Source organism: Pristis pectinata, chromosome 11 (genome assembly GCF_009764475.1).
Source record: "Pristis pectinata isolate sPriPec2 chromosome 11, sPriPec2.1.pri, whole genome shotgun sequence".
NCBI lineage: Eukaryota > Metazoa > Chordata > Chondrichthyes > Rhinopristiformes > Pristidae > Pristis > Pristis pectinata.
In genome coordinates this window covers 51,097,492-51,122,912 of record NC_067415.1, presented here as the reverse complement: position 1 = coordinate 51,122,912, position 25,421 = coordinate 51,097,492, and the positions used below count along the sequence as shown (strand labels likewise).

At 37.5% G+C, this 25,421-nt stretch overlaps 1 protein-coding gene across 1 annotated transcript in view; it reads right to left on the bottom strand.

The window, feature by feature from the left end:
• The window catches only part of cep126 (centrosomal protein 126), a 62,561-nt gene that overhangs the window by 35,085 nt on the left and 2,055 nt on the right, over nt 1-25,421 (bottom strand). The window contains exons 2-5 of the mRNA XM_052026567.1: nt 19,252-19,371; nt 11,036-11,187; nt 3,633-3,744; nt 1,006-1,213 (exon numbers count right to left, since the gene is read on the bottom strand). Coding sequence (XP_051882527.1) covers nt 1,006-1,213; nt 3,633-3,744; nt 11,036-11,187; nt 19,252-19,371 — 592 coding nt within the window. The remainder of the gene's footprint in view (nt 1-1,005; nt 1,214-3,632; nt 3,745-11,035; nt 11,188-19,251; nt 19,372-25,421) is intronic.

Here is a 25,421-nt window from a genome sequence, read left to right as displayed (position 1 = left end):
AGTTTTGGTTACCATATTACAGGGAAAATGTGATTGCACTGGAGAAGTGCAGAGGAAATTTTTGAGGATTTTGCCAGGACTGTAAAATTTTAGCCGATGAGAAAGGATTGGATGAACTGGTATATTTTTTGGAGCAGAAGAGGCCGAAGTGAGACAACTGAGGTGCATAAAATTATGGGGCCTGAGAAAGAGTAATAAAAAGAACCTATTCCTCTCAGCTGAGGGGTCAAAAAACAGGGGGCAAAGTTTTAAAGTAATTGGTTGAATGAGGTTGAACAGGAGATGAGGAAATAATTTTTCACCCTGAGGCTGGTATGGGCCTGGGATTCACTGACTGAAAGAGCAGAGGAGGCAAAAACTTGCATCACATTTAAAGAGTGCTTGGAAATGTATGTGAAGAGCAGTGATCTGCAGAGTTTCATATATAATACTGAAGGGTGGGATTAGGCTGGGTAGATCCCTTTTGATTTGTGCATTCACTATGGGCTAAATGGGCTCCTGTCCTATAAATTTTCTATAATTCTTATGGTATGTAATATCTCCTTTCCATATTATTCTCCAAGGCTGCAGAGTAGTGTCTAGATATTTTGGAATTGCTCTCTTGTATGTGCCATTCTTAGGTTTCCCAGAGCACATCTACTAGCATCTGCTCTAGTCATAATGCACCTGTCCTTTAAGAGATACATGTTCGTTCAAAGCAGTGCAGACTAGTTTTAACTGCTGGTAAAGATCCTCTGTTGGATTATCCAGCCAGTGAACAGCATCTTTAGTGCCTTTCATGGACAGCAGTTATTATAACTGGCAAGCAATATAAGGTTGGCACGCTGCTTCATTATACTGAACAGAGTTCTATTGCGCATTGCAATCCTAATGTACTTCTAGATGGTCTATCAAATTTAACTCCACTTAATTAAGTCTTCCCTAATTCTCTGTACATATTAAAAAGCTTATTTAATATATCCTCAAGAACAAACAATATTAAGATTATTCTATCTTTCACTGTACCTGTAAACTATTCAGTTGTTGCTCTCCCAGGAGACGCTGAGTCTCCTCCAGCTCCTGCTGAAAGCGTAACCGGCTGTTTTTCAAATTTACCCCACTTTTCTCTTGCATAAGCTTGGCATAAGCCTTAGCTGCTGAAAGTTGGCTCTTATAGTGGCAAACTTTTCTAGTCTCCCCAAGAGCTGGTGGATTTGGAGATGAATCAGTGGTCCTAGAAATACAATTTCAAAGAAATTATTTGCAAAATTGTTCTTTCCACATTATAGTCAGAATTTTAGTTCCAGACAAAAGCAGTAACTGTTATTAGGAGTTCTAAATTAATGGTTTAAAGTAAGTTATTTAAAACAAGCTAAGAAATTATACTTTGATCTTGAAAACAGATTGATGAAAATGTGAACAAATATAATGCATGCCAATGTAGCACAACAGTAGAATTTAGTTAATATGCCTGGTATAGGAAACCACACATCAGTGAAATGCAGTGGGTTGGATGACAGGATAGACACCTCCTTCTGTCCATACCAAGTGAAGCATTTATTTAAAAATAACAAGAATTATTTTAACTTGAATGATTTTGAAAGTTAATTTGATGCTAAAATCAATACTTGAAAACACTACATTTTATACATACTTACAATATGAATACTGCTTAAAATCTCTCACCTTCTTATCTTAGCATCAAATCAACTAACTTTTAACAACCCCCACCCCTCACCCCCCATTCTCATGAACAAAGCTCCACATTAATCAACACTTCTGGGGTCTGTTTGTGATGTGCCTGCCACAGGCCAACCTGCAACAGTGTCACTCTTACCCGACTTCCACCCAAGCCACCAACCACACCTCCAAAGGCCAAAATGCTGGGCATCAGTAGCTCTGTCATCACTCTGACTATCTGCTCCAGCAGCTAGTGGATAAGGTGAGCAGTAACAGGCTATATTCGATGGATGACATGGACATTTGCACCATATCTGTACCCATGCCTAAGAAGACCTCTGAAATCAGGAGGAGTTGAGAATCACTTATATAATAAATATATTCACTGGGTGAAATATTAGTGAAAATGGACACTGCAAGAAAAGGTTTATTAAAGTTAATGCTATTATGCTCCTAACTTATCAAAATAATAATGTTTTATGGGGCCAAAATACAACATTTTAAATGAATATTGAATTTACATCTTGCATTCTGATCTAATTAGACCTTACCTTTGAACCATTTTGGTTAAAGATGACACTAGAACTCCACTTTATTAATAACAGTCTGAAGAGTATTGTAGGTAAGGAGCAGAAACAAATGAGTTGTGAGATTTTTGTGAAACCACTGCCCTCACCACCCCTACCCAAAAATGCACTTAAAAAATACAACTGTGAAGGTATAAGAAATGATTTATTAGGGAGATAGCAATACCTAGTAACTGGTATTAACATAGTAAGTTATATATGATCACTTAAAGCATAAAAGAGTCAATTAGGGTAGATTTTGACTGGTCATTTCTCAAACAGGATGATAAACAGAGTTGCCAGTGAGTGAGCTACAAGTGGAGGTTCAGTCCACTTGGAAAACTGGGCCTCAGGGGTAGACATGACAGAAAACGGATGTCCTGGATCATTCTGCCAGCTCTGAATCACTGTAATATCACGAGACCTTGGCTTCTGTACTGGAAAAAAAAGGTTGGGAGGAGGAGCAGGAGGTGGAAAGCCGATATTGCAATGACTCAAGTTATTTTTTATGAGGCCTAACAGAGCACTCTTGCTCCTCGAGCCAGTTGAAATTATGTGGATGCTTCATCTAAAGCAGTTACAAACAGTAAACAATGTTCGATAGGATTGGACCCCAATCTGCAAAAGGATCCATTTACTGAATTGGGCACATACACTGTATGTTTAGCAGTAGATACCCTGAATTTGGTGTTGGTTGGACCAGATTTGGGAACAGGGTAGTAAATTTTCCCTCATCCTTTCAAGGGTGCTCCTGCTCTCTTTCTATCCTACTGAACTAATGAATATGTACTTCCCCATCTCTATCTAGAGCTTCGCTTGAATAAGGAATACTTTGCTACAAACAGTTATTGATTTAGTCTTTTTTCTCAGAAAGTTTAGGAAAAAGGTAAAAATTGAAGACATTCGGGCACATGGAGAAAACTGATGTTTGACAAGGAGTCTTACAGAGAAAAAACACTGTTATACATGTTTAGATGAAATGCCCCATTCCTGTGATACATTTGTGATTCCATTCACATTATTAAATGAACATCTGAAAATTTAATTGAAAATTACTCAATAGGTTTAAGTATATTTGAAAAATGAAAAGCTGACCACCAACCATTAAGCTTCTCAGAATATAGTATTCTAGATATCCATTGTTGTCCTTAATAAACTTCCATTCCATTCCCAATTAGATATACATTCAATAACATGCCATTAATTACTTTTTATGGTACTTTATAACAAATATATAGAGAAGTAGAATAACAAATAAATTCTTTATCTTTATTAAGGCTGGCCAATTTTAAAATAGCTTTCCATCACAAATGTTTAAACAATTTGCATACATTTGTATAACTTGTGCCTTTCAATGTTCTAAAATCTTGGAAGATATATTCTAATTGATAAAGTGAACACTCATACCCTTTGCTGACTGTGGGCTTTGAAACAGCACATGACGGAGAGGTTGACACGTAAAATGAACCATGAATCTGTTCAAGAGCTTCATCTAATTGAGTAGGCTGTTTTCTATGACCTCAAAAAAAAGAGAAAAAATGGAACATTAGAACATTAGGGTAGATTTCAATGACATATTATCATAGTTATTGTTCATGGTGAATTGGAGGGAATATCGGTGTTAATGTTAGAGAATAGTAAATAACTCAAATTCCATTTTAACATATAATATTCTTGAATGCTTATTGGTTTGATGATAAAATTTTATTGGAGGTTGTTGTGTTTTGGTAGCACTCCGAACAATCCTCAAATTTGATCGTATTACAACGAATTAGAGCCATCTCTTGTACATGAAGCAGTCTTGAGCATTGATGAATGGTCTGGGGTTACACAGTATTAGGGTTCACACTGGCCTTTGGAGAAACTGGAATGGATTCTAAAGTTTAGCAGCAGATACAAGATCCAGCATCATTGTGGAAGAAGAATCTGAGGATTCACAGACTGGGGGGATGTAATCATGTTATCCATTAGAAGTAAGAGGAGTGCATGACATATACAGTATTGGTTGGGATGTGGTATTGAGGGCAACACAGACTTTATAATACTCTGAGCCTAATAATATATGAGATATTTGATTAAATTAAATTTGATATAATTGTTTTAGTGCATGTTTGTATTTGTTTCTCAGGTTTTATTAATTTGAATACTTATATTTTGTTTCAATAGAAGGCAGATGACAATTCAGACCATTTTGTATGCTTTTAAAATTAGGCTTGTGTATTTAAAGCAATGACTGAAATTAAGATGAGGGGAGTTTACAGAATATTAATATGTAAAAAAACAAGAAGGGGATAAAGGAACTTCAGAGCAGAATAAACATACATGATTAGATCTGAGCTGCTTTAGAAGGCCAGTACCAAATTGTTGCATTCACTCTGTGCATTATAGTTTTAGGGACAAATCTATTACAAAATAAAAACAGAAAATGCTGGAAATACTCAGCAGGTCAGGCCACATCTATGGGAAGACGAATTGAGTTAATGCTTCAGCTCAAAGACCTTTAATGGTTGTTTTTATTTTTGATTTCCAGCATCTGCAGTTTTTTAAAAATTTACAAATATGTCACTATAGTTCCACCTACTGGCAAACATAAGCCAACAATTATGATGAATCAGTGAACTTTTAAGGAACTCCAGAATTTGGATTGCAAAGCTTTGTGTCTTTGTGCACCATGTGAACCAATTCCACTGATAAACAAAATATAATTAAAAAATAAGACACTTCATGCAAGTTGCAAGAAATCAGAAATTCACATTCTGTTTTTTCCCAGATGCTTTATGTGCGTATGTATTCCAACAATGTGCAACACATACCTGGATGCCACCTGTCATTTTTAATGGCCATGTTGTCTACTGACCACTCATGCAGAACTTGGCTTTCATAGCGCTTGTGATATTTGTTTTTGACTTTGAGATTGGCCTGAGCAGGTCCCAGGCCAGCGCTAGAAACCACCCTATTAGGTCCTCTTTTAACAATATATTGACCTTCCTTCAGCAACTCTTCCTCCCCGCATCCCCCCCCCCCCCCCCACACTGAGTAACTATTATCCTTCCAAGTCACAACCCTCAACAGAACAAGTATTAGAATGACTATTGGAATGTTGGCCTTTATTGCAATGACTAAGTATGAAAGTTTGATGCAACATTAGAGGGCACTGGTGAGACTGGAGTGCATACAATTTTGGTTTATGTAAGGATATACTTGCATTGGAGGCAGTGCTGAGAAGGTTCAGTAGATTGATTCCTGGGAATGAAGGGGCTGTTGTTTGAAGAAAGGTCAAGCAGGTTGGGCCTATATTCATGAAAATAGAAGAATATGAGGTGATCTATTGAAACATACAAGATTCTGGGGGGTGGGGGGAGGTTGACAGGATGGATGCTGAAAGGACATATCCACCAGTGAAACTATCTAGAACTAGGGGTATAGTTTCAGAATAGTTACCCATTTAAGGGAATTGAGGAGGAACAACTTCTCTCAGAGGATCATGAACTTTTGTAATTCTCCATTTCTCCATCCAGATAGCTGTGGAGATGGAGTCATTGAATATATTCAGGGCAAGGATTGGCAGACTTTTAAATTGCAATATAGTCAAGGGCATTAGGGGATGCATCGGAAACTGATGTTGAGGCCAAGATTGGGGATCAGCCACAACTTAACTGAATGGAGAAGCAGGCTTAACACGCTCTTGTTTGTTATGTTTTTATATACTGACCTATTAGCCTAACATCAGTAGTAGGAAAAATGTTGGGCATGTATGATGAAGGATGTAAATAACAGATCAGCTACAATATAATTGAGCAGAGTCCAGCATGAAAGAAACCTCGGTAAGACTGCACCTGGAGTATTGTGTAGGTTTTTTGGTCATCTTATCGAAAAAAAAAGATATACTTGTTACAGCAAGAGTGCAGTGAAGATTCTCTGGACTGATTCCTGGGATGACAGTTTATATACAAAAAGGTATTGATTAGATAGACCTATACTGTCAACTTGACCACCCACTGATGGGCTGTTCCAACCGACCCACACAATCACAGATCCCACCCCTGAGCAACATTTGCATCCAGCAAACTACCAAGAACACCTATCAATTCATGGATCCTATTGGCTCTACACCAACCTTGACTCTCAAGTCCTACTCCACCACCCTATTCATTGATCCAAGGACACTGAGTACGATACTGAACATGACATCAACTGGCAATGCAATCAAGGCACATATGCAAATCCAGTCTGTTCGCAGAAGGCTGCATTTCTCCACAATGATTGCTTTAGTAAACCTTAGCCTCTGGACATATTGATGACTGGAGAAGCTGTGATAGGAGTGTGGGTCTCAAGTTGACTGTTTGCATATATATGGTCTGTGAAAGCATGTATTTTTGTCCATTTTTTCCCTCAAAGTTCCTAATCTGGTTTATGACATCTGACTGCAGCTCAGAGTCATTCCACAGCACCAGCAAGAGCACTATGTTAAACCGCAGCAAAGTTGTTTCAAAGTCATAAAAGCACAAGTGGCCATCAAGTCCATGAATCCATGCCAGCTCTCTGTACAGCAATCCTGTCAATCTGGCTCCATCTCTATTACCCTGCATGTTTATTACCCCAAACAATTATCCAATATTCTTTAACATCTTGATATTCTCCACTTCCACCACCCTTGTAAGCAGCAAGTTCCAGATCATTCCTCCTTGCAGTGAAAGAAAAAAATCTCTTCCTCGCATCCTTCTGTGTTGTATGTTCAAAACCTTAAAGCTGCATCTCCTAGTCATTGTACCATCAGCCAGTGGGAGCAGCTTTTCTTTGTCTACCTTTTCAAAATCTCTATCAAATTTTTCTTCGATCATCTTTGCTCCAATGAGAACAACCCCAGTTTCTCCAACAAAACCTCATAGTTAAATATCTCTCATCATTCCTAATGTGTGGTGACCAGAACTGGATACAATGCTCTAGTTGTGGTCTAACCAGTACTTTATAAAGGTTTGGCAAAACTTCTTTGTTAATTATTCTCTCAATATGTCCTGCCAACTTCAGAGATCTAGGCACATGAACCACCCCACCAACTCCCACTCCCTCCCCCCCCCCCTCCCCCCCAGTGCGTCTGTTCTTGTAAACTCTTTAGAACCATGTTAGTCCGGAAAATAACCCATATCACAACTCGTTATTTCTCGTCCTTAAGATAATTTTTTAATCTAAGTTATTCCATGAACCTCAGTTTTGTTCACCAGCATCTTAATGTAGTTTATCAAGTTTTTTCTTAAAATCCATGTAGATAAAATCCACCGCATTTGCACCATCAACCTCCTTTGGACCTTCCTCAAAAAATGGACTTTAGCAAGGCATTTGACAAGGTCCTGCATGGTAGACTGGTCATGAAGGTGAGATCACATGGTATCCAGGGTGAGCATATACCGTTGAATACAAAATTGATTTGATGGAAAGAGTCAGAGGGTGGTAGTGGAGGGTTGTTTTTCACATTGGAGGCCTGTGACCAGTGTTGTGCTGCAGGAATAGGTGCTGGGTCCATTATTGTTTATCATCTATATTAATAATTTGGATGAGAATATAGCTGGCATAGTTAGCAAGTTTGCGGATGACACCAAAATTGGTGTAGTGGACAAGTTGTCTAAGGTTACAACGGGATCTAGATTAACTGGGAAATTGGGCAAAGGAATAGCAGATGTAATTTAACTCAGTCAAGTTGAAAATGTTGCATTTTGTAAAGTTAAACCAGAGCAGGACTTACACAGTAAATTACAGGGCTCTGGGGAGTGCTATAGAACAGGTAGACTTAGGGGTACATTCATAATTCCCTGAAAGTAGCAGCACAGGTAAACAAAATGGTGAAGATGTGTGGCATGCTTGCCTTCATCGGTTGAGGCACTAAGTATGAGAGTTGGGATGTCATGTTATAGCTGTATAGGAGATTCGTGAGACCGCACCTGGGATACTGTGTGCATTTCTGGTCGCCAACCTATAAGTAGGATGTGAATAAGCTGGAGAGGGTGCAGAAGAGATTCACAAGGATGTTGCTGGGACTAGGGGGGCTTGAATTATAAGGAGAAACCGGACTGGCTGGGACTGTTTTCCCTGGAGCAAAGGAGGCTGAGGGGTGACCTTATTAGATGTTTGTAAAATCATGAGGGGCATGGATAAGGTGAAAGGACACAGTCTTTTTTCCAGGGTAGGGGAGTCTAAAACTAGAGGACATAGGTTTAAGGTGAGAGGGGAAAAATTTTAAAGGACTGAGAAGCAAGTTTCTCCACACAGAGGATGGTGGGTATAAAGAATGAGCTGCCAGAGAAAATAGTACAGGCGGGTACAACTACAACATTTAAAATTATTTTTTCTAAAACCTTACCCACCACCTATGTTAAGCTGATTGGCCTTTAACTACTAGTAATGTCGTTATGCTGTTTCTTGAGTAAGACCATCACATTTGCCACTTTCTAATCCTCTGTCACCTTCTTCTTATCAAGAGAAGATTGGAAGATCACAGAAAACCTTTCTACTGTCTCCCCCTCCACTTTCCTTAGCAACTTGGGATGCAAGCCATCCAGGCCAGGTAACCTATCCATAGTAAACATCACCAGCCTTTCCAATATATTCTGCCCATCGATTTTCAATCCATCACCTCTACCGTAACTGCTACGACCAATATTTTGCAGCATCACCTTCCTTAGTAAACAACATAACAAGTGCTCATTACAAATTCTATCTTCCCCCTATGCCACCAAGCATTTATCAACTTCTTTATTTCCAATGGGCCCCACCACCAAAACCCCAAACTACCCACTTACTAACATGCTGGTGAAAGTCTTTTGGGGTTCCCCTTCACATTAGCTGCCATTCTACCTCCTTACACTCTCATACTACCAGCCTAATTTTCCTCTTCACTTCCCCTCTAAACTTAACGTGTTTAGCCTGGTTCACACTCAAAGAATTCAGGTGATGTGCAACTTACACCCTCTTTTCTTATTTCATTGTATTTTATACCATCACCCAAGGCTTAGGCTCCCTAACTTTCTCTTGTGGTGTTGGACCTATCTGTAGCTGAAACAGTTGAATTTATAGGTCCTTTAAGTGTGCAAGGCCTTTTTGGTAAGCACACACATCTTGGCCTCACATAATACTGAACTGTTCTGCCTCAGTTCACAAACAAAATATTCAATGACTGCTGTGAACCATCTGTTTAACGTGCCTTTCATGACACGGATCAATCACTGGACACGTGCTACTTTATTCATAAAATTCCAAAGAACAGTTGCAAGTCACAAAAAGGTCGTTGACATAATTACTGAATAAATTAAGTTTTCATTTATCTGATCTGAATGACACATAACTAAGGGATTTGGTATTTAAAATAAGCACTCTCAAACTGACAAAGATTAGCATTAATTGTGGAAAATGATCTCACAGAGTTAAATAAATAATAAAAAGGCATTATTGAGCAGAAATAGAAATCAAGGAATTTAACCTTCTTTACTGATCCTCAGTTATTCTAGGTTAAATGGATGTGAGGAGTTGGTTGTAGGGTTTGGGGAAATGGAAGAGATGTACAATACAGTGAAGGCTGGGCAGAGAGATAGCTTAAATTCAAAGATGGAAAATGAAAACAAATGAAAATAGGGAAGAAGAATGACCAATGGAGCAAAACACTCTTCCAATCCAATTCAAGTCCATGCTGTTATTTCCACAAACTTTTCCTCTATTAAAATTTCTGCTATTCCTCCACATACAAGTAATAAAGGTCTCACTACAGGAAAGATGTGGAAGCCATAGAGAAGGTGCAGAGGAGATTTACAAGGATGCTGCCTGGAATGTGGAGCATGCCTTATGAAAGCAGGTTGAGGGAACTCGGCCTTTTCTCCTTGGAGAGATGGAGGATGAGGGGGGACCTGATAGAGGTGTGTAAGATGATGAGAGGTATTGATAAGGTAGATAGTCAGAGGCTTTCCCCCAGGGCTGAATTGGTGGCCACAAGAGGACATCGGTTTAAGGTGCTGGGGAGTAGATATAGAGGAGATGTCAGGGGTAAGTTTTTTACTCAGAGAGTGGTGAGCGCGTGGAATGGGCTGCCGGAAATGGTGGTGGAGGCAGATACGATAGGGTCTTTCAAGAGACTGTTAGATAGGTACATGGAGCTGAGTAAAATAGAGGGCTATGGGTAAGCCTAGTAATTTCTAGGGTAGGGACATATTCGGCACAGCTTTGTGGGCCGAAGGGCCTGAATTCTGCTGTAGTTTTTCTATGTTTCTATGTTATGTCATTACACCCAAACTCCTTACTTAATAGTAACAAGCTCTTAGTTACTTAATGCCAGAATATCATTCTTGGGGTTCTCTGTCTCCCTCCGAATCAGTCTCACCTGTCCCTCAAAAAACTCTTTCTAGCTTCTGTCCCCCACATCCCATTCCATCATTCTTTCCTTTTCCTTTTATTTTTAGTTCCATGCAATCCCCATCTTGCTACACAGAGATGTTGCTGGTTGAAGTAAATTCAACTGCCAAATAATGTATGCAAGGATTCCTGCTCTACAGTCCAGTGTGCCTTCATCATTTCAAGACATAGCAAGGTCTGAAAAGGAATGCCATTGGGGACCTCAGTGTGAACTGTGTTAACATTTTGTCTGTGAATCTACAGGCAATATACCCAAAACCATGACTGCTGCATGAACATTGGTAATCCTATGAACAGTTAGAGTGCATGCCGTTAAATTAAAACTTACTGTGAATTTAAAACATTATATGGATAAATAAAAAAGACTATTGCTGTCCAACACCTAACAAATCATTTTGAATAAATTTATTTCTAACCAATTATATTTTGCCTGCGCTGTGATGACAGGAGATGGGCTCGTTGAAATCTCTCAGTTGCATCTTGTTGCTTCAGTTTTCGTTCTTGAAGCACCTCCTCCCTAAATCTTTGTTCTTTTTCCTCATCTTCTTTGTGCTTCTCCTCAAGGGCTCTGTATGCAATACAAAATTCTGCAAGGTTAGTGTAGTAACAATTTACAGAGAACCTATATGTAGTTATTATGATAACATATAGCAGACACCATGAAAAATTAATGTAGTTCTTCAGATTGAAGATCAACTTCTAATTTTGAGAAGCTCAGTCACCCAACTACTTGATATAGTGAATGTACATCAGTTAAGAAATATTTTCTTCAGTCGTGATTATCAAAGCATATATGGTATTATTCAATATACAAAATATGCAAGAGTTGCCAACAAGCTGGAGGTAAGGCGGCTGATTAGTGGTCTTTAAAATGATGAAAAAATTGATGCAGTGGATACAAAGAGAGACTGTTTCCAATTGTGGGGAAGAGCATAACTGGAAACCACCTATAAAAGATATAAACAAGTCATAAAGAAATCCATTAAGGAATTCCAATGAATCATCTTGTCCCAAAGAGTAGAAAAATGTGGAACCCATTATCACAAGGAATGATTGTAGTTAATAGTATAAATGCATTTCAGGGGAGACTAGTCAAGCATATAATAGGGAAGGGAATAGAGACTTCTGATGACAGATTAAGATGAAAAAAAAATGGACAGACAGTCACAAGGAGTATAAATACTGCCATGGACCATGTGGAATATAAATGCTGGCTGAATTGCCTTTTTCATGCTGTATTTCTTATGTAATCCGATGTAAAAGTATTCCCACAAAATACCAATGTGTGACTGATTTATTTCCTCAACTCAGGTGCTTTAAAGGAATTAATAAAGATAAAACCCTGAAGAGGAGTTTAGCCAACAGTGGAAATAGCTTTTCTTCCTTTTCTTTTTTCCCCTCAACTGGAGTACTAATGCCATGATGTGCGAAGTAAATGATATCATCATATGTGTCTTGAATAAATAAAAAGTGTCCTTTTTTTTAACAATATAATTTGGAAACTCTCAGTGATGTTGTACTACTTCAATATGCTCCTCCCAAATTTGTCAATGGATTTTACACAAGTATAATTGTGCTTTAAATAACATTAACCTTAGCAGTTTCAACAATACTTTGTAAAATCATGAAATACATTCTGGTGATTATTGTTCTGACCAACCACAAGGCACAATGGAAATAACTTGACGGGAAACTACAGGTGCTACTTAGGTATTCCTCAACTGGAAAGTGAAAAGTTGGTAGTTTAAAATTAGATGGCACTTTGGCTACCCCATAGACTTCCCAAATGCCTCTGATGCAATTTTCAAACAGGTCTGTAAACAGTAAGGCTGATTAAATATGCAAATCAGTATCCCATGTTATGGACAATGTGCCATACAGTGGAAACAATTTTCTATTCTCATCTTCACAGGACATTGTGTAATTTTGAAAACCTGTATTAGATCCTTCCTAACCTTCTCTGTTCTAGTGGAAAAATACTCATTTCTTTGAGTCTCTCACTGTTGAGAAAGAAGGGGATTAACTTCTTTTGAACAGGCCAATAATGCAAAATGGAGATAAAACCAAAGAGGTAGAATTTACCAACTTGTTGAAATTTACCAACAAAAATAATCAAAATTAAGAAAAATCAAAAATATAACAGGAACACCATCAATGGAGATGACCCCTGTTACTGCAAATGCCGCACAGAAATCTGCTCTGCACTGACATACTGAGCTGCGCCTGTAGATAAATTTCATTCACTTCTTGATGAATACAAGTTGCCATGACAAATTCATAGACAACTTGAGCACATAAATATTATTACTATTTATTCAGTGGTGAAAAGTAATTAGATCATTTTACTTTTTTAACAGTTTATCCAACATTCAATTTCTCTTCAACAGCTGAACAAAAGCTTAGCAGCATAAAGGATCAGTTGCCACTGTCATATAAAAAAAATTGTCAACAGTAAAATTACTGCTTTTGCTTTATTTCTTCTGGTTCTTACTGCCTTTCTACATTTTTGTGTGATTTCCACACTTACATTAAAACATCATAAGTTTACAGGCACTGAAATAATAATACTGGCAGGTACTTAAATAATTTTTGTGTTACCCACACCCCAATTGGTAGAAATTGTCAGCAGGTGAGTGATGGTGATAAAGCAAATTGAGCAGTAGTTGGGTCTGGTGGTACAATTCGATATTTGAAGATGCATACGCAGAGACTGACAATACATGAAGTCATTTGAAACTCTGCATCCAGGTCCTCAAAGCTCGACTCCTGACACTAATCTTCCCATTATAAAAGTCTTTTGCTCACTGGCGATAAGATTTCTCTACCACTTTCCCTCTTCAGTGCAACATCTAAAAGACTGGGAGCATGCTCTCTTTCCTCATTATTTGATTCATTTGCGGAACAACTAGCATCTGTTCCAGCCTCTTTAATGTGGCTTCTCAAGGACAATTAGAGATAACCAATAATGCTGGCTTAGCTAGAGACTGCTAGTAAATCAATCAATAAATAAAGACGTGTAGGCTAGGGTCATATCAGTCTGGAGTTTGCACATTTTCCCTGTGAGTACGGGGGTTTCTTTGCACAACCCAAAGACATGCTGGTTGGTAGGTTAATTGGCCACTATAAGTTGCCCCTTGTGTTTAGGTGGGTTGTAAAATCTTGGGGGGGAGGGGGGCAGGCAATGGAATTAATGGGAATGTGGGGAGAATAAAAAAATCTGTATTAGCGTAGGAGTAATACAAATGGGTGGTTAATCTTCGATGCAGACTCAGTGGGCAAAAAGGCCTGTTTATGTGCTGTATATCTCTGTGACTTCGGTTAGGCTGCACTTGGAGTATTATGTCCAGTTTTGGTTGCCACACTACAGGAAACTAGAGAGAGGATGCAAAAAATATTCACAAGAATGTTGCCTGGATTGGCAGGCTTAACTATAACGAGAGATTGGATAGAGCAAAGGAGGCTGAGAGGTGACATGACTGAGGTATATAAAATTAAGAGAGGCAGGTAGCCATTGTTTGTTTCCCGTGGTAAAGTGTTTAAAACTAGAGGGCATAGGTTTAAAGTGAGAGGAAAGTGGTTTAAAAGGAATCCAAGGGGTAAATATTTCACACAAAGAATAGTTGGTATCTGGAATGAGCTGCTAGGGAAGGTGGTGAAGGTAGGACCAGTAACAACATTTAAGAGGCATCCGGTCAGGTACTTGAATGAGCAAGGTGTGGAGAGATATGGAATTAATGCAGGTAAGTGGGATTATTATAGAAAGGCATGATGGTTGGCATAGACATGGTGGGCCGAAGGGCCTGTTTCTATGCTGTACAACTCTTTTATGACGAGTTCAAAATGAGCAGCTTTCTGGCATAAGCAGCCAGTGAACCCATGGGAGGAGTAGAAATCAATATTACCATATCTCATTGCACTTATCAGGTGTATGATAATGGAACATTATATTCCCTGCTGTCATTTTTCTGGGATAAATTCACTTAATTCATTTTTTCTTTATTAAACCACTTACCCCAATTAGGGAATCAAGGTTCCTTGTTTTTTCTTTGCTGATAATTCATACATACTTCCAGCAACTTTCTTCAGTTGCTTAAGTTATTGCTAATTTATTGTTTGAAATTGATAACTCATGTTTGCACCCAAAATTACACGAAGTTACTCTCTAATTTGTGAATTTGCCAAAAACAAAGGTTTACCAAAAGAGGCTAGAGTAAACGTTGAAGAAGTTGTCAACAATAAGCATTCTTTCCACATAAATCAAATTTATGGCACAGAAGGAAGATAATGAATCCACATTAATTAACACTCTCCTTGGCTTCCTCTGTTCTTAAACAAACAGCCCTAATCCAGCCAACCTTTGTCTAAACTTTACCAGCTCCAGCAACATCTTTTCCTTTGTATCTCCCAAGTATTACTGTATCCTTCCTACAATGAGCTGACAAGAACTGTATTTTAGCTTGGACTAAACGACATTTTATACACTTCCAGTATGAGATTCTTGTTCTTAGAAATGTGCACTTCAGCAACAGAAGAAGGTGCTCCATCTGCCTTCTCAACCATGTCAGCCAGTTGCCCTATTACTTTAAATGATAGGGATTCCTTGGTCTCTCTGATGCTCTTCACTTCTCATTATACTATAATTTATTGTGTTTTTCCTTGCCTTGCTTGCCCTCCCAAGATGCATCACCCAACATTTCTGAAACAGTGGGAGAAGACAGATGGGTAGGTGTTCCACAAGGATCAGTGCTGTTAACAACTTATATTTGAAATTTAGAAACACAATTTCTAAATTTGAAAATGTCACCAATGGGTTAGTACAGTCAAAACAGAAGTCTTCAATAAATTACAAGTGGAAATTTATATATGTGCAGAGTGGGAAAATAATTGGCAAATGAAGTTCAACTGAGATATTAGGAATGTGTGATCCTAGCTAAATGCACAGCATGTTTTTAAGCACACACTCTTTTGAGTATGGCCTTTGGCAATTAAGTGGAGGATGTTATCTTCGTTTAAGTACATTAATTCATTTTAGTTTTATAGTTAAATTTTCTTATCCTTGTGGTTTTAAATTCCACTGAAATAAACAAGTAGTCTTCCAGCTGAATCAGCTAGAAATGGTTAATTGAAGTAAAGTAACTTGTGCTATTACCCGGGAAAGTAAACCTAAAGACCATGAACCAATGAGCTGGAACCAATGAGTGCAATGTCCATGGAATGTCAACTTTGTTCAGTAAGGGAATTCGGTGTTAGGGCAATGATGATGGGATTAAATCAATTGATTAAATAAAATAAATGTTTTGAAATTGGGATGGAAAAGCTGCTGATGTACATCTTGTATCATGGGTATTGATGGACGCCATTGGAATCTATGGCTCATCTGCAGTAAATGCTTGCAGCTTGACAAACTGGTGTCAGGGCAGCATTGTGGGTCAATCTAACACTGTTTTGGAAGTGCCATAAAGATTGTACTCTTCAATTTTGAGGTTCCCAGAATAGCATTGTCAGGTTTCCAAGGGTAATGCCACTGTGTCATTTTCTCTGTGCACTACTGTGTTGTTCTGTTGTAAGACCTTGCAGCTGCCAGCACTTAGCTTCCTTGTGCCTTTGGCAGCCACTTCCCTAAAGGGACAAATACGTATAATATGTATTTGTATTTGTAACACTATCTCCAGTAGTGTTAATACCTTAACACTACTGGAGGGTGCCAGGAGCAGTTCACTGTAGCCATGGTGAGTCTCCAGGGCCTCTTCACATGAAGAACATGCCTCCTGTGTGTACTTCCTTTCACCAGCTCTCTCCAACTTCTTGGGAGTACTCTCATTTCCTTCTACCATTGTTGGAGTAACTATTCTAGAAGCATCAACACCCTCCAATAGGTTGAAGAATGCTGCTCCAAATATACTGGACGGAAGAGTAGAAAAAAAGTTAAAATGCTTTTCATAGGTTAGAAGTTGTTCAATTCTCTTTATTTCTGATTTTAATTCAACACAGCAGCAATTCTCATAGATTAACTATGCATTTCCTTGTTTGTAATAAACAAATATAGGAACTATGGAAGAAACAAACAAACAAATGTAAAGTAATGCCACACCTGCTAGCTAGCAAACAAGAAACTAGGATTGATCAGGAGTTCCAATGACGTCTTTAATTCCAAAAGAACTCAAAGTAAGTTGAAGACAGATGGAATTTCTGCTGGTTTTACCTGTGCAACTCAAGTTGTTGGCTGAACTAGTACAAAAGGTTACAGAGACTCGAGCAAAAGTTAAATCAAGTACAAAGTGAATATGAAATCTTTGAAAATTATGACAGCAGAAGCTGGCCCCCTATGTCAATCTGATCACATTCTCAGACTGAGGTGTTGTAAAAGTAAACACTTTTGGCTTATATGCATTTTAGTTTATAAACATTAATTTTGTCATTATTAACTCTCTACTTTGACAATTAAATGATGACCAAAGGGATAATGACAAAAGACCTTTAAATATAGGCTTACAGCATAATGCAATTGAAAATTGACTTTTTTTTCAATAGAGGGAAATACATAATGACCATTTCCAGGTCATTTCAACTTAATCCAGAAAACTGACTGGACACTACTGAGCGCAATTTGTCCTTGCACTCCTGTTGAGATTGATCACATCAGTGGCACACAGGATGACCTCATTCTCCATGCAAAATTCACTTTGGAACATTCTGGAGGAACTTGAACTGGCTGCCCTGGGAGGCATAATCAATGATTACATTCCGAAGCACTAGGTCTTTCAACATAATCTGGGTTCTTTGATAGTTGAGTCACATACTTAACTTTAATCCTACTATCCAATACATTCCACTCCCCATATTTCACTGACACCCCACTCCTTCAATTGCCAACATTTTGAGGCTATCTCCCAAACTCCCAGCAAAGGCCTTGACTTAAAACCATTACGAACCGCCATTTCATCACCATCCACCCCTCCCTCCTGATTCTTGGCCTCAATCCTGGTTCCTCTTTCCCAATATGTGGCTATGATCCTTCTTACTCCTCCTCCCCAATCTGTCAATAGTATTGAAATTAGCTTATCAAAATAAAATTGAAAAGAATAAAACTCTGTTCAAGCAAGGAATGTTGGAAGTGATACAAGTGTAAAGTCAGTTTGCATAATACAAATGCAAAAAAAGCAAAAAAAAATGAGTTTAAACTATTTCTAATAACTAGAAATGTAATTATGTGAGGAACTGTGAAGGATTCATAATTGGCTCAGTTAATTAAGAAACAAGACTCTACATTCCAGATTTAATCCTGTTAAATGCTAGGTCAGGTAGAGCAACAATCATGCAGTTCAACAGGAATAAAAAAAACATAAGAAATAAGAGAAGGAGTAGACCATCCAGCCCTTTAAACCTGATCCACCACTCATTAAGATCATGGCTGATCTTCATTATCAATGCCATTTTCCAGCACTATCCCCATGTCCCTCAATTCCCTTAAGGTCCAGATCTATCTTTTGAATGAATTCCAAAGGTTCACCATCACCTACCTGAAGATATTTCACTTTTGTGGTGTACAATCTTTCTTCGTGTACTCAACATACTCAAATATGGTTATCATTATTCCTTTAGATTATGGACCAACTCAAGGGAAGTAGAGCTGCTGCCTTATAGGACATGTTTTATAAAATTACAGAGAGCACCACATTCAAATAATATGTATTAGGATCCAGATTTTGTCATTTCCCAATCTTGGTCATCCCATTAGGGAACCATTTTGAATCTGCTCAAAGACAGGTCTGAGATAAACAGGTACACTAAAACAACTTAGCAGATCTCATGTAGAGGGAGACATCTCAAAGACACTTTATACAGAAGTAAAGAACTAGATGCACACCATAGACTTATAGAGATATACAGTGCAGAAACAGGCCCACTAGATATTTACACTATTCATTAATACACATTTACTCAAATTCTACCTTAATCTCATTTAATATTCTCTCCACATACTCTTCAAGTGCCCCTAGATTCTACCGCTCACCTACACACTTCTACAAGGGCCAATTAACCTACCAAACTGCAAGTCTTTGGGATGTGGAAGGAAACTAGAGCAAAACCTCGCAGTCATAGAGAAACTGTGCAAACTCCACACAGACAGCACCTGTGGTCAAGGTCTCTGGCGCTGTACGGTAGCGGCTGTACTGCAAAAAGAAAAAGGAATTGAGGGTATATACAGCAACATGAGATAGAAGCGTATTAAGATATAGGAGAGAAACTTGTATAGAAATTTGAAAATAAGGATGACAATTTTGAGATTGATGTCTGGATCAAAAGAGACAAATGCAACTTGGGACAAGATGTGGGATGACAAGAATGAGATCTAATTCAGGAGAAGGTGTGAATTTGCAGGCATTTTAAAAGAGCTAAATCTTATGGAGAACGAATGCAGGAAAACTAGATGGAAGTACTTTAGAGAAAGCAATCTAAGGTCTATTATGCCAATTGGCTACAGAAGTATGAGGAAGGAATTAGAATATGTTAAACAAACAACAAAAAAATTCAATTGCCTGTTGGAAAACAAAAATCTCTATTAGCTTTACTTCCTGGGTATGAAACATCATCTATCCTGCAGTTGCAAATCCTTATATATTGTACTTACTTCTGCCTGCGGATTGTCTGCAAAGTAAATTTACGAGCTTTGGCCCTATTTGTTTTTTGTGCTTCTAATAATCTTTGCTGTTCTTCATTCCATTCTGGCTCCAGCTGTGTGTTTATATTTCTACAAAGGGCAGAAGTTAAGAATAAATGCAGAAATAACAACATGGCAGACATGGAACAAATTAATAAAACTTGTTTATGTTAAAATATTCATTCCAATTTGAAATAGTGAATGTATTCAACCTAAGATATAGAATAATATTTTTCAAATATACAATTTTATACCCAAGTTGTTTTAAACAGGTTCTTTATAAACCCATTTACTTCTAATTTTCTTAATTACACACTATTGCATATACAAATTTGTTCAGCATTACAGCAAACCAAAATTCTAGCACAGATGACCATTACTTTATTACTAGATCAGTCCCAACAATTGTGCGAGTTAACATTTGCAATAGGAATGTGAGCCATTACAGCTCAAGGGGGGAGAAAAATTACAACCTTCACACTGATGACCTAATCATAAAATATTTACAACACAGAAGGATACCATGATGATTGAAAAAGAACTACCAAGCTTGTTCGCACCTTCCAGCATTTGATCTATAATGCTGCAGATCACGGCTCCAAGTACACATCCAATTATTTTTTAAATGTAATGAGGGTTTCTGCTTCTACCACCTTTTCAGACACAAGTACCGGACCCTTACCAATATTTTCTTCAACTCCTCTAATCGTTCTACCAATTACTATAAACTTGTATCCCCTGATTTTTTTTACCCTTCTGTTAAGAGAAATTGTCTTTGCCTACTTACAATGCCCAGTCCCTTCATAATTTTTTACATCTCAATTAAATCTGCCTTCATCCTCTTCAGTTCCAAAGGAAACAACCCCCTAGCTTATGCAGTCATTCAATCTTTCCTCCTAATTACATTTTCCTGGTTCTGGCAATGTTTTATTTAAATACAGATATGAAAATTCTTTAAATAGGCTATCCCACAAGAGATACAATAATCTGTCCCCAAACATTAATTTTCCCTTTCTCTCCAAACCAGTAATGCTTGTGTTTGTTCTTGTCTGTCTTTTTGAATATCATGGTTTCTAACCTCGAGTTATTCTCCCATTGTCACTACTCAAACACTTCTTTAAAGAAGTGGCATCCATCACTAAGGATCCTCACCACCCAGGACATGCCCTCTTCTCATTACTACCATCAGGGAGGTGGTACAGGAGCTTGAGGACTCACACTCAATGATTCAGGAACAGCTTGTTCCCCTCCACCATCAGATTTCTGAACAGTCCATGAAACCCATGAACATTATCTCGTTATTCCTTTTTTTGCACTATTTATTTATTTTTGTAATTTATAGTAATTTTATATCTTTGCAGTGTAGTGCTGCTGCAAAACAACAAATTTCATGACATACAAATCAATGATAATAAATCTGATTCTGATCTGTGATGCCACCTCTGTATCGTTTAACACCCTTGATTCTTAACCCTTGATCCTTTTACCACTTCCAAACTTCACTTTCAGTTCGCTCTTACTAAAGAGATTTTATATTCCCAGCCTTTTGTCTAACTTGCTGTTAAAATATTCCCTTTAATAACTAAAATAGCCTCATTACATCATCATCAATCTTTTGAAATTCAAGTCAAACAACATTCATTTAATTTCCCTCATCAATACATGAAATTTAGAACACTGAAACAAGTCTGTGTAGGTTCTTATGATCCATATGAACAGAAGTCAATCCCACATGCTTGCACTGTTCTCACATCTCCTTATTCTGTGTTTCTTCAGCCAACTCTGTAGTATATCCTTAGGGATTTGACTTTTTAAAATATTTCTGATTGAACGTGTTTTTTTTAAATTGGTGTTTGGAAAATTGATTTATTTCCTTTATTTAAAAAACTTGTCAAGTTATGGATCAACTTTTGATCTCTGCAAGCACAATTAAATGCACATTCATGGTCATATTAACATAAAGGTTTATTTAATACATTGTTGTGCCTTGATCAATTTTCTTACCCAGATGCTTCTACTAATATAATGAATATGTAGCACAACGTAAATTGAGATACAAATATAAGAACCGGGGTTGAAGTGTAGATATCTACATTTTAGATGAAGATTCAGAAAATCCATTGTGTTAGTTAGCTATAATCAACCTGCAGACATTTATGCTCTTTCTTAATTTTCACTGATGACATGAATCCAAAAAAAAAGAAACCTCCACACACTTATGGGCTGTCAACAACATCAAAAAAAGTGTTGGCTGATCCTGGCTATGGTGCTTGCTGCCCTTTCCAGAACAACAATGCTATAACATCCACACTTATTGGGCTGAAGAGAGCATATCTTCCACAAATTGATTCTGCAGTACCTCTTGATCTCCCTCCTGTGCAAAACATTGAAAGATTATTGTAATCATCAAAGGTCAAGAACATTGATCCTTATGTAAATGGTAAATGATTTGCATATAAACCCAAAATGATCCTCTGGTCTGAAATTGCAGTCCCTCATTTAAGCAGTCCATTGTTGGCTGTCACTTTTGTAAGCTATGAATGCAAAACAAAGGACTTCAAGAGCTTCAAGTCTTTTTTTGTTGTTCAAATGTGGTTTTAATTCATACAGCAAGTACAGCATGTACCAGGTGAATGTGGGTTATTTCACTTTCTGGAGCTTGAATTGATTCAAAGGGATGAAGTTCTATGTCATAAATTTAAGCTAGCAAAGTAAAAAACACCTTTTTGCTTCAGAACTGATCATAGTTTGATCCATGTTTCACTTTAGAAGCTCCATTGCCTAAGAGGAATTTTGGGAACAGTGTCCAGTATTCAACTAGCAGCCTCGGTAAAGGAAAATCATCAAGACTTGGATCACTTTCTGTTTTAAACTCATTCCTGGAAGATTGCAAAGTAGACTCCCTTCAGCTCCTGTGCATGTCAAAATAAAGCAGCAGCATGAATGACAAAAGCAGCAGCATGAATGACAAAATCCATCAGTGAAAGTGATCGTGAGACTCAAGGATACTCCCTATTACTAGTACATACTTGGATCCTAAGATGACTCTGGTCCAATTCTGGAACCATAAACATCTCTGCAGAAGGATTTTCTTGTAAACCAGCTTCCTATCTTTCTCTTAAGCTCTGAGAGCAAGAGTGCACCTTCTGAAAGTGGGCCACTGCCTCATCAAGGATGTGGCACCACTAGAGCTGATTGAAGCTTGTTCCTTACAGTTGTCTCTGTTTCTTGATAAAATTCACACCACCTTAAAAGATGCAGAGTTAAACCCAGTTTCTGGCACCATGTACAGCAAGTGTAAGGAGGTCTGGGTTGTGTATTCCTCTAAAACAAAGATAAGTAGATTTTAAGATATAGAAGTTTCACCTGTAGCATGCAGAAACAGTCCTCAGACATCGATAAAGTCATAAGCTGATGTAATATGTGCCCTTAAATTCTGAAGCAATTTTGCTGAAAAGGGAGAATTGCATATGTGCAATTTCCATGTAGGTCATTACAGAATTTCTCCCACCTTTAATTTCATCATAATAAGATATTTACAGCTGGATTGCCATGTATCTCAGGCTTTCATCAAGGATAGAATCATTTTTATATTATTCAGAATATTTGAAATGCAATGTAATTCAGTCAAAAACTCTGACCAATACTTTCTGTAAATCTGGCATTATTGTGGCAGACCTTTCATTGCAGGAGCTCTTTTGTGAAATAGTTTGCTAAGAGATCCACTTGATTCAAACTGATACCCAAAAACGCCATTACCCAAACAAATTTGAGCGATATCCTCCTGTTCCTTTCTTTTCATTTTCATTACAGTTTTATGACTACAGAGGTAGAAAATGGATTTCTTTATTTTACCTGCAATGCACTGCATATCCCATTGGTTGTTTGGCTGGGGTAACCACAGAAATGACAACTCTTTGTTATCTAGAGATTCATTTCTCTGTTAATTAATTTTTTCAGCAAAATCTTCATTTCCTTCATGAATGGCACATATGCTGTTTAGTTTGCTCAATTTTTTTTTTGCTCTATTGATTTTTTCCCCCTGAAATGTGTCCTTGCAAGTGCTTTGCAGGTTTTTAAAAAATTGATTTAAACTGAAAGGTTCAAGCCTTATATATAGTAAAATATTTGTATTATCCTCACTTCAAATCACTAACTCTGAAATCATTTCACAGCTTCACAACTCTATGCTTATCCTACGCTCAGTCAAATATCTTCTATTTATATGCATATTTATTTCATCAAAGATTCTAGTGAAATTATCAAAAACAAATTTTCTATTACAAATCCAAGCTGCCTGTTAAATATTCATTTTATTAAGACCTCTGGAAATTCACCCACCACTAATGAGACTAAATACCTGCTTTATCCATTTCACGCTTCTTTAATAAAGCTGAAATAAAAATTAGTCCTCCAAATTTCTGCTACAATTTCTACATCGAAGGATATTGAAGGATTATCTCTGTTTCCACTCTGATCTTCCTTCATATGCTAGACAGGAAGAACTTAGCAGCTTTCACCTTTTTGGTATTCATTTTTATAATTATTCTGATTACATCACCTCCTCCATTTGTATCCTTTCATTCCCACTATCACAGCCTACTTATCATGTTGGACGTTTATTCTGCACTAATGTTCTACCTCCCAACATTCTCAACAGAGATTTTGTTAAATGATTGTTGCCTTCACCTTCCTCAATCGGTACATCTCAGAATTTCTAAAAATTCTGTTAAGTAAAAGCATTAAGTTCAATCATGACTCTGTTAACATCTCTAGTAATAGGCTACAATTCATATCATCCTTCTTTACATGACTTTCATTACAAGTTCTTTTTCCTTTTCTTCAGTATTATTTATTTCACTAATGGACCTTTTATGCTAGTTTAAATCCATGTAGTACTATTCCTGTCTAGATAGTGCTGATCTAGTAGGATCCTTCTGCACCAAATATTAAGAGCCCAGGAACATAAAGTTTCTATTTCCTTCTGATTTGCAACAGGATAACAGCTTAATCTGAATGCAACCAAGCTAGAAAGCATTACAGTTTGGGCAAATTACTTATACACTTAACAATAAGGCACCCAAGACCTTTATTGATTGAAGGCCACCCAAACCAGTTCAGACTTACAAAACTGACCGTGCCCCAGTTTCCTGAGTTTCCTCCAATTGGTTTTGTTTGGCATGAGGCAGACTTGATGATGAGTAATATCTACATTCTTGGGTAACTGGGTATCTGTTCTCAAATTAATCCAGTCCAAATCAGCTGGCCAGCAATGATTCAAGTATGCTCTGGTGCTGCAGAATAATACCTGCGAATGTTTCTACTTACATTAGTAATCCCAAGACAGTCCATGCAGAATCATCCAAACCAAAGCATCTCTTGCTTCCATTAAGTTCACACAAATGCTACTGCATTTGTCTAAAACAAGCATCTAAAGACTGGGAATTTTCAAACAAATTAAAGCTTTGAAGCATGTTTTACACAGTTTTTTTTGCATGGTTGATAATTTCAGTTGTTTGAATTGAGACCTAACTTCAACTTGGCCATATCTTCAGGTGCAGGTCCATAAATTTCAGAAAGCTCTTCAAATTTTATTAGGCACACAGGTGCAAGATAAGATATTTTACAAATATTTTCATATCAAAAGTAATACAAAGAAACTTACTTGTGTTCACCAGTGATACAAATAAAATAAACAATGTTTCATTTTTTTTTTAAAAAAGTAATTTTTAGTGTTATTCATGATGGAGGTCTGGACACACAATTAAATTCTTACTTTCACATCAAAAGCCCAGTTTTCATTCACATTCATAAAACTGCACCACTTTTATAAACAGTCAATCCCTTTTAATTACATTCTCTTATACTGCTCAATTACAAAGTTAATTGATTTTCCATGTTATTGGCAAGGTCTGCATTTAATGCCAATTTCTAACTGTGCTTAAAATCACAAGGGTCTTCCTTGGCTTCCTCCCTCTGGTGACTGAAGGGAGTGTGGATTCTGAATCGGAGTGTGGATTCATTCCATTGAGAAGTATAATGAATATGAGCATCATGTACAACAATTCTAAGATGATGTTTGGAGCAGCATCAACTCATGGCTACTTTCAACCTTACAGGAGGCTTTGACTCTGATTCTC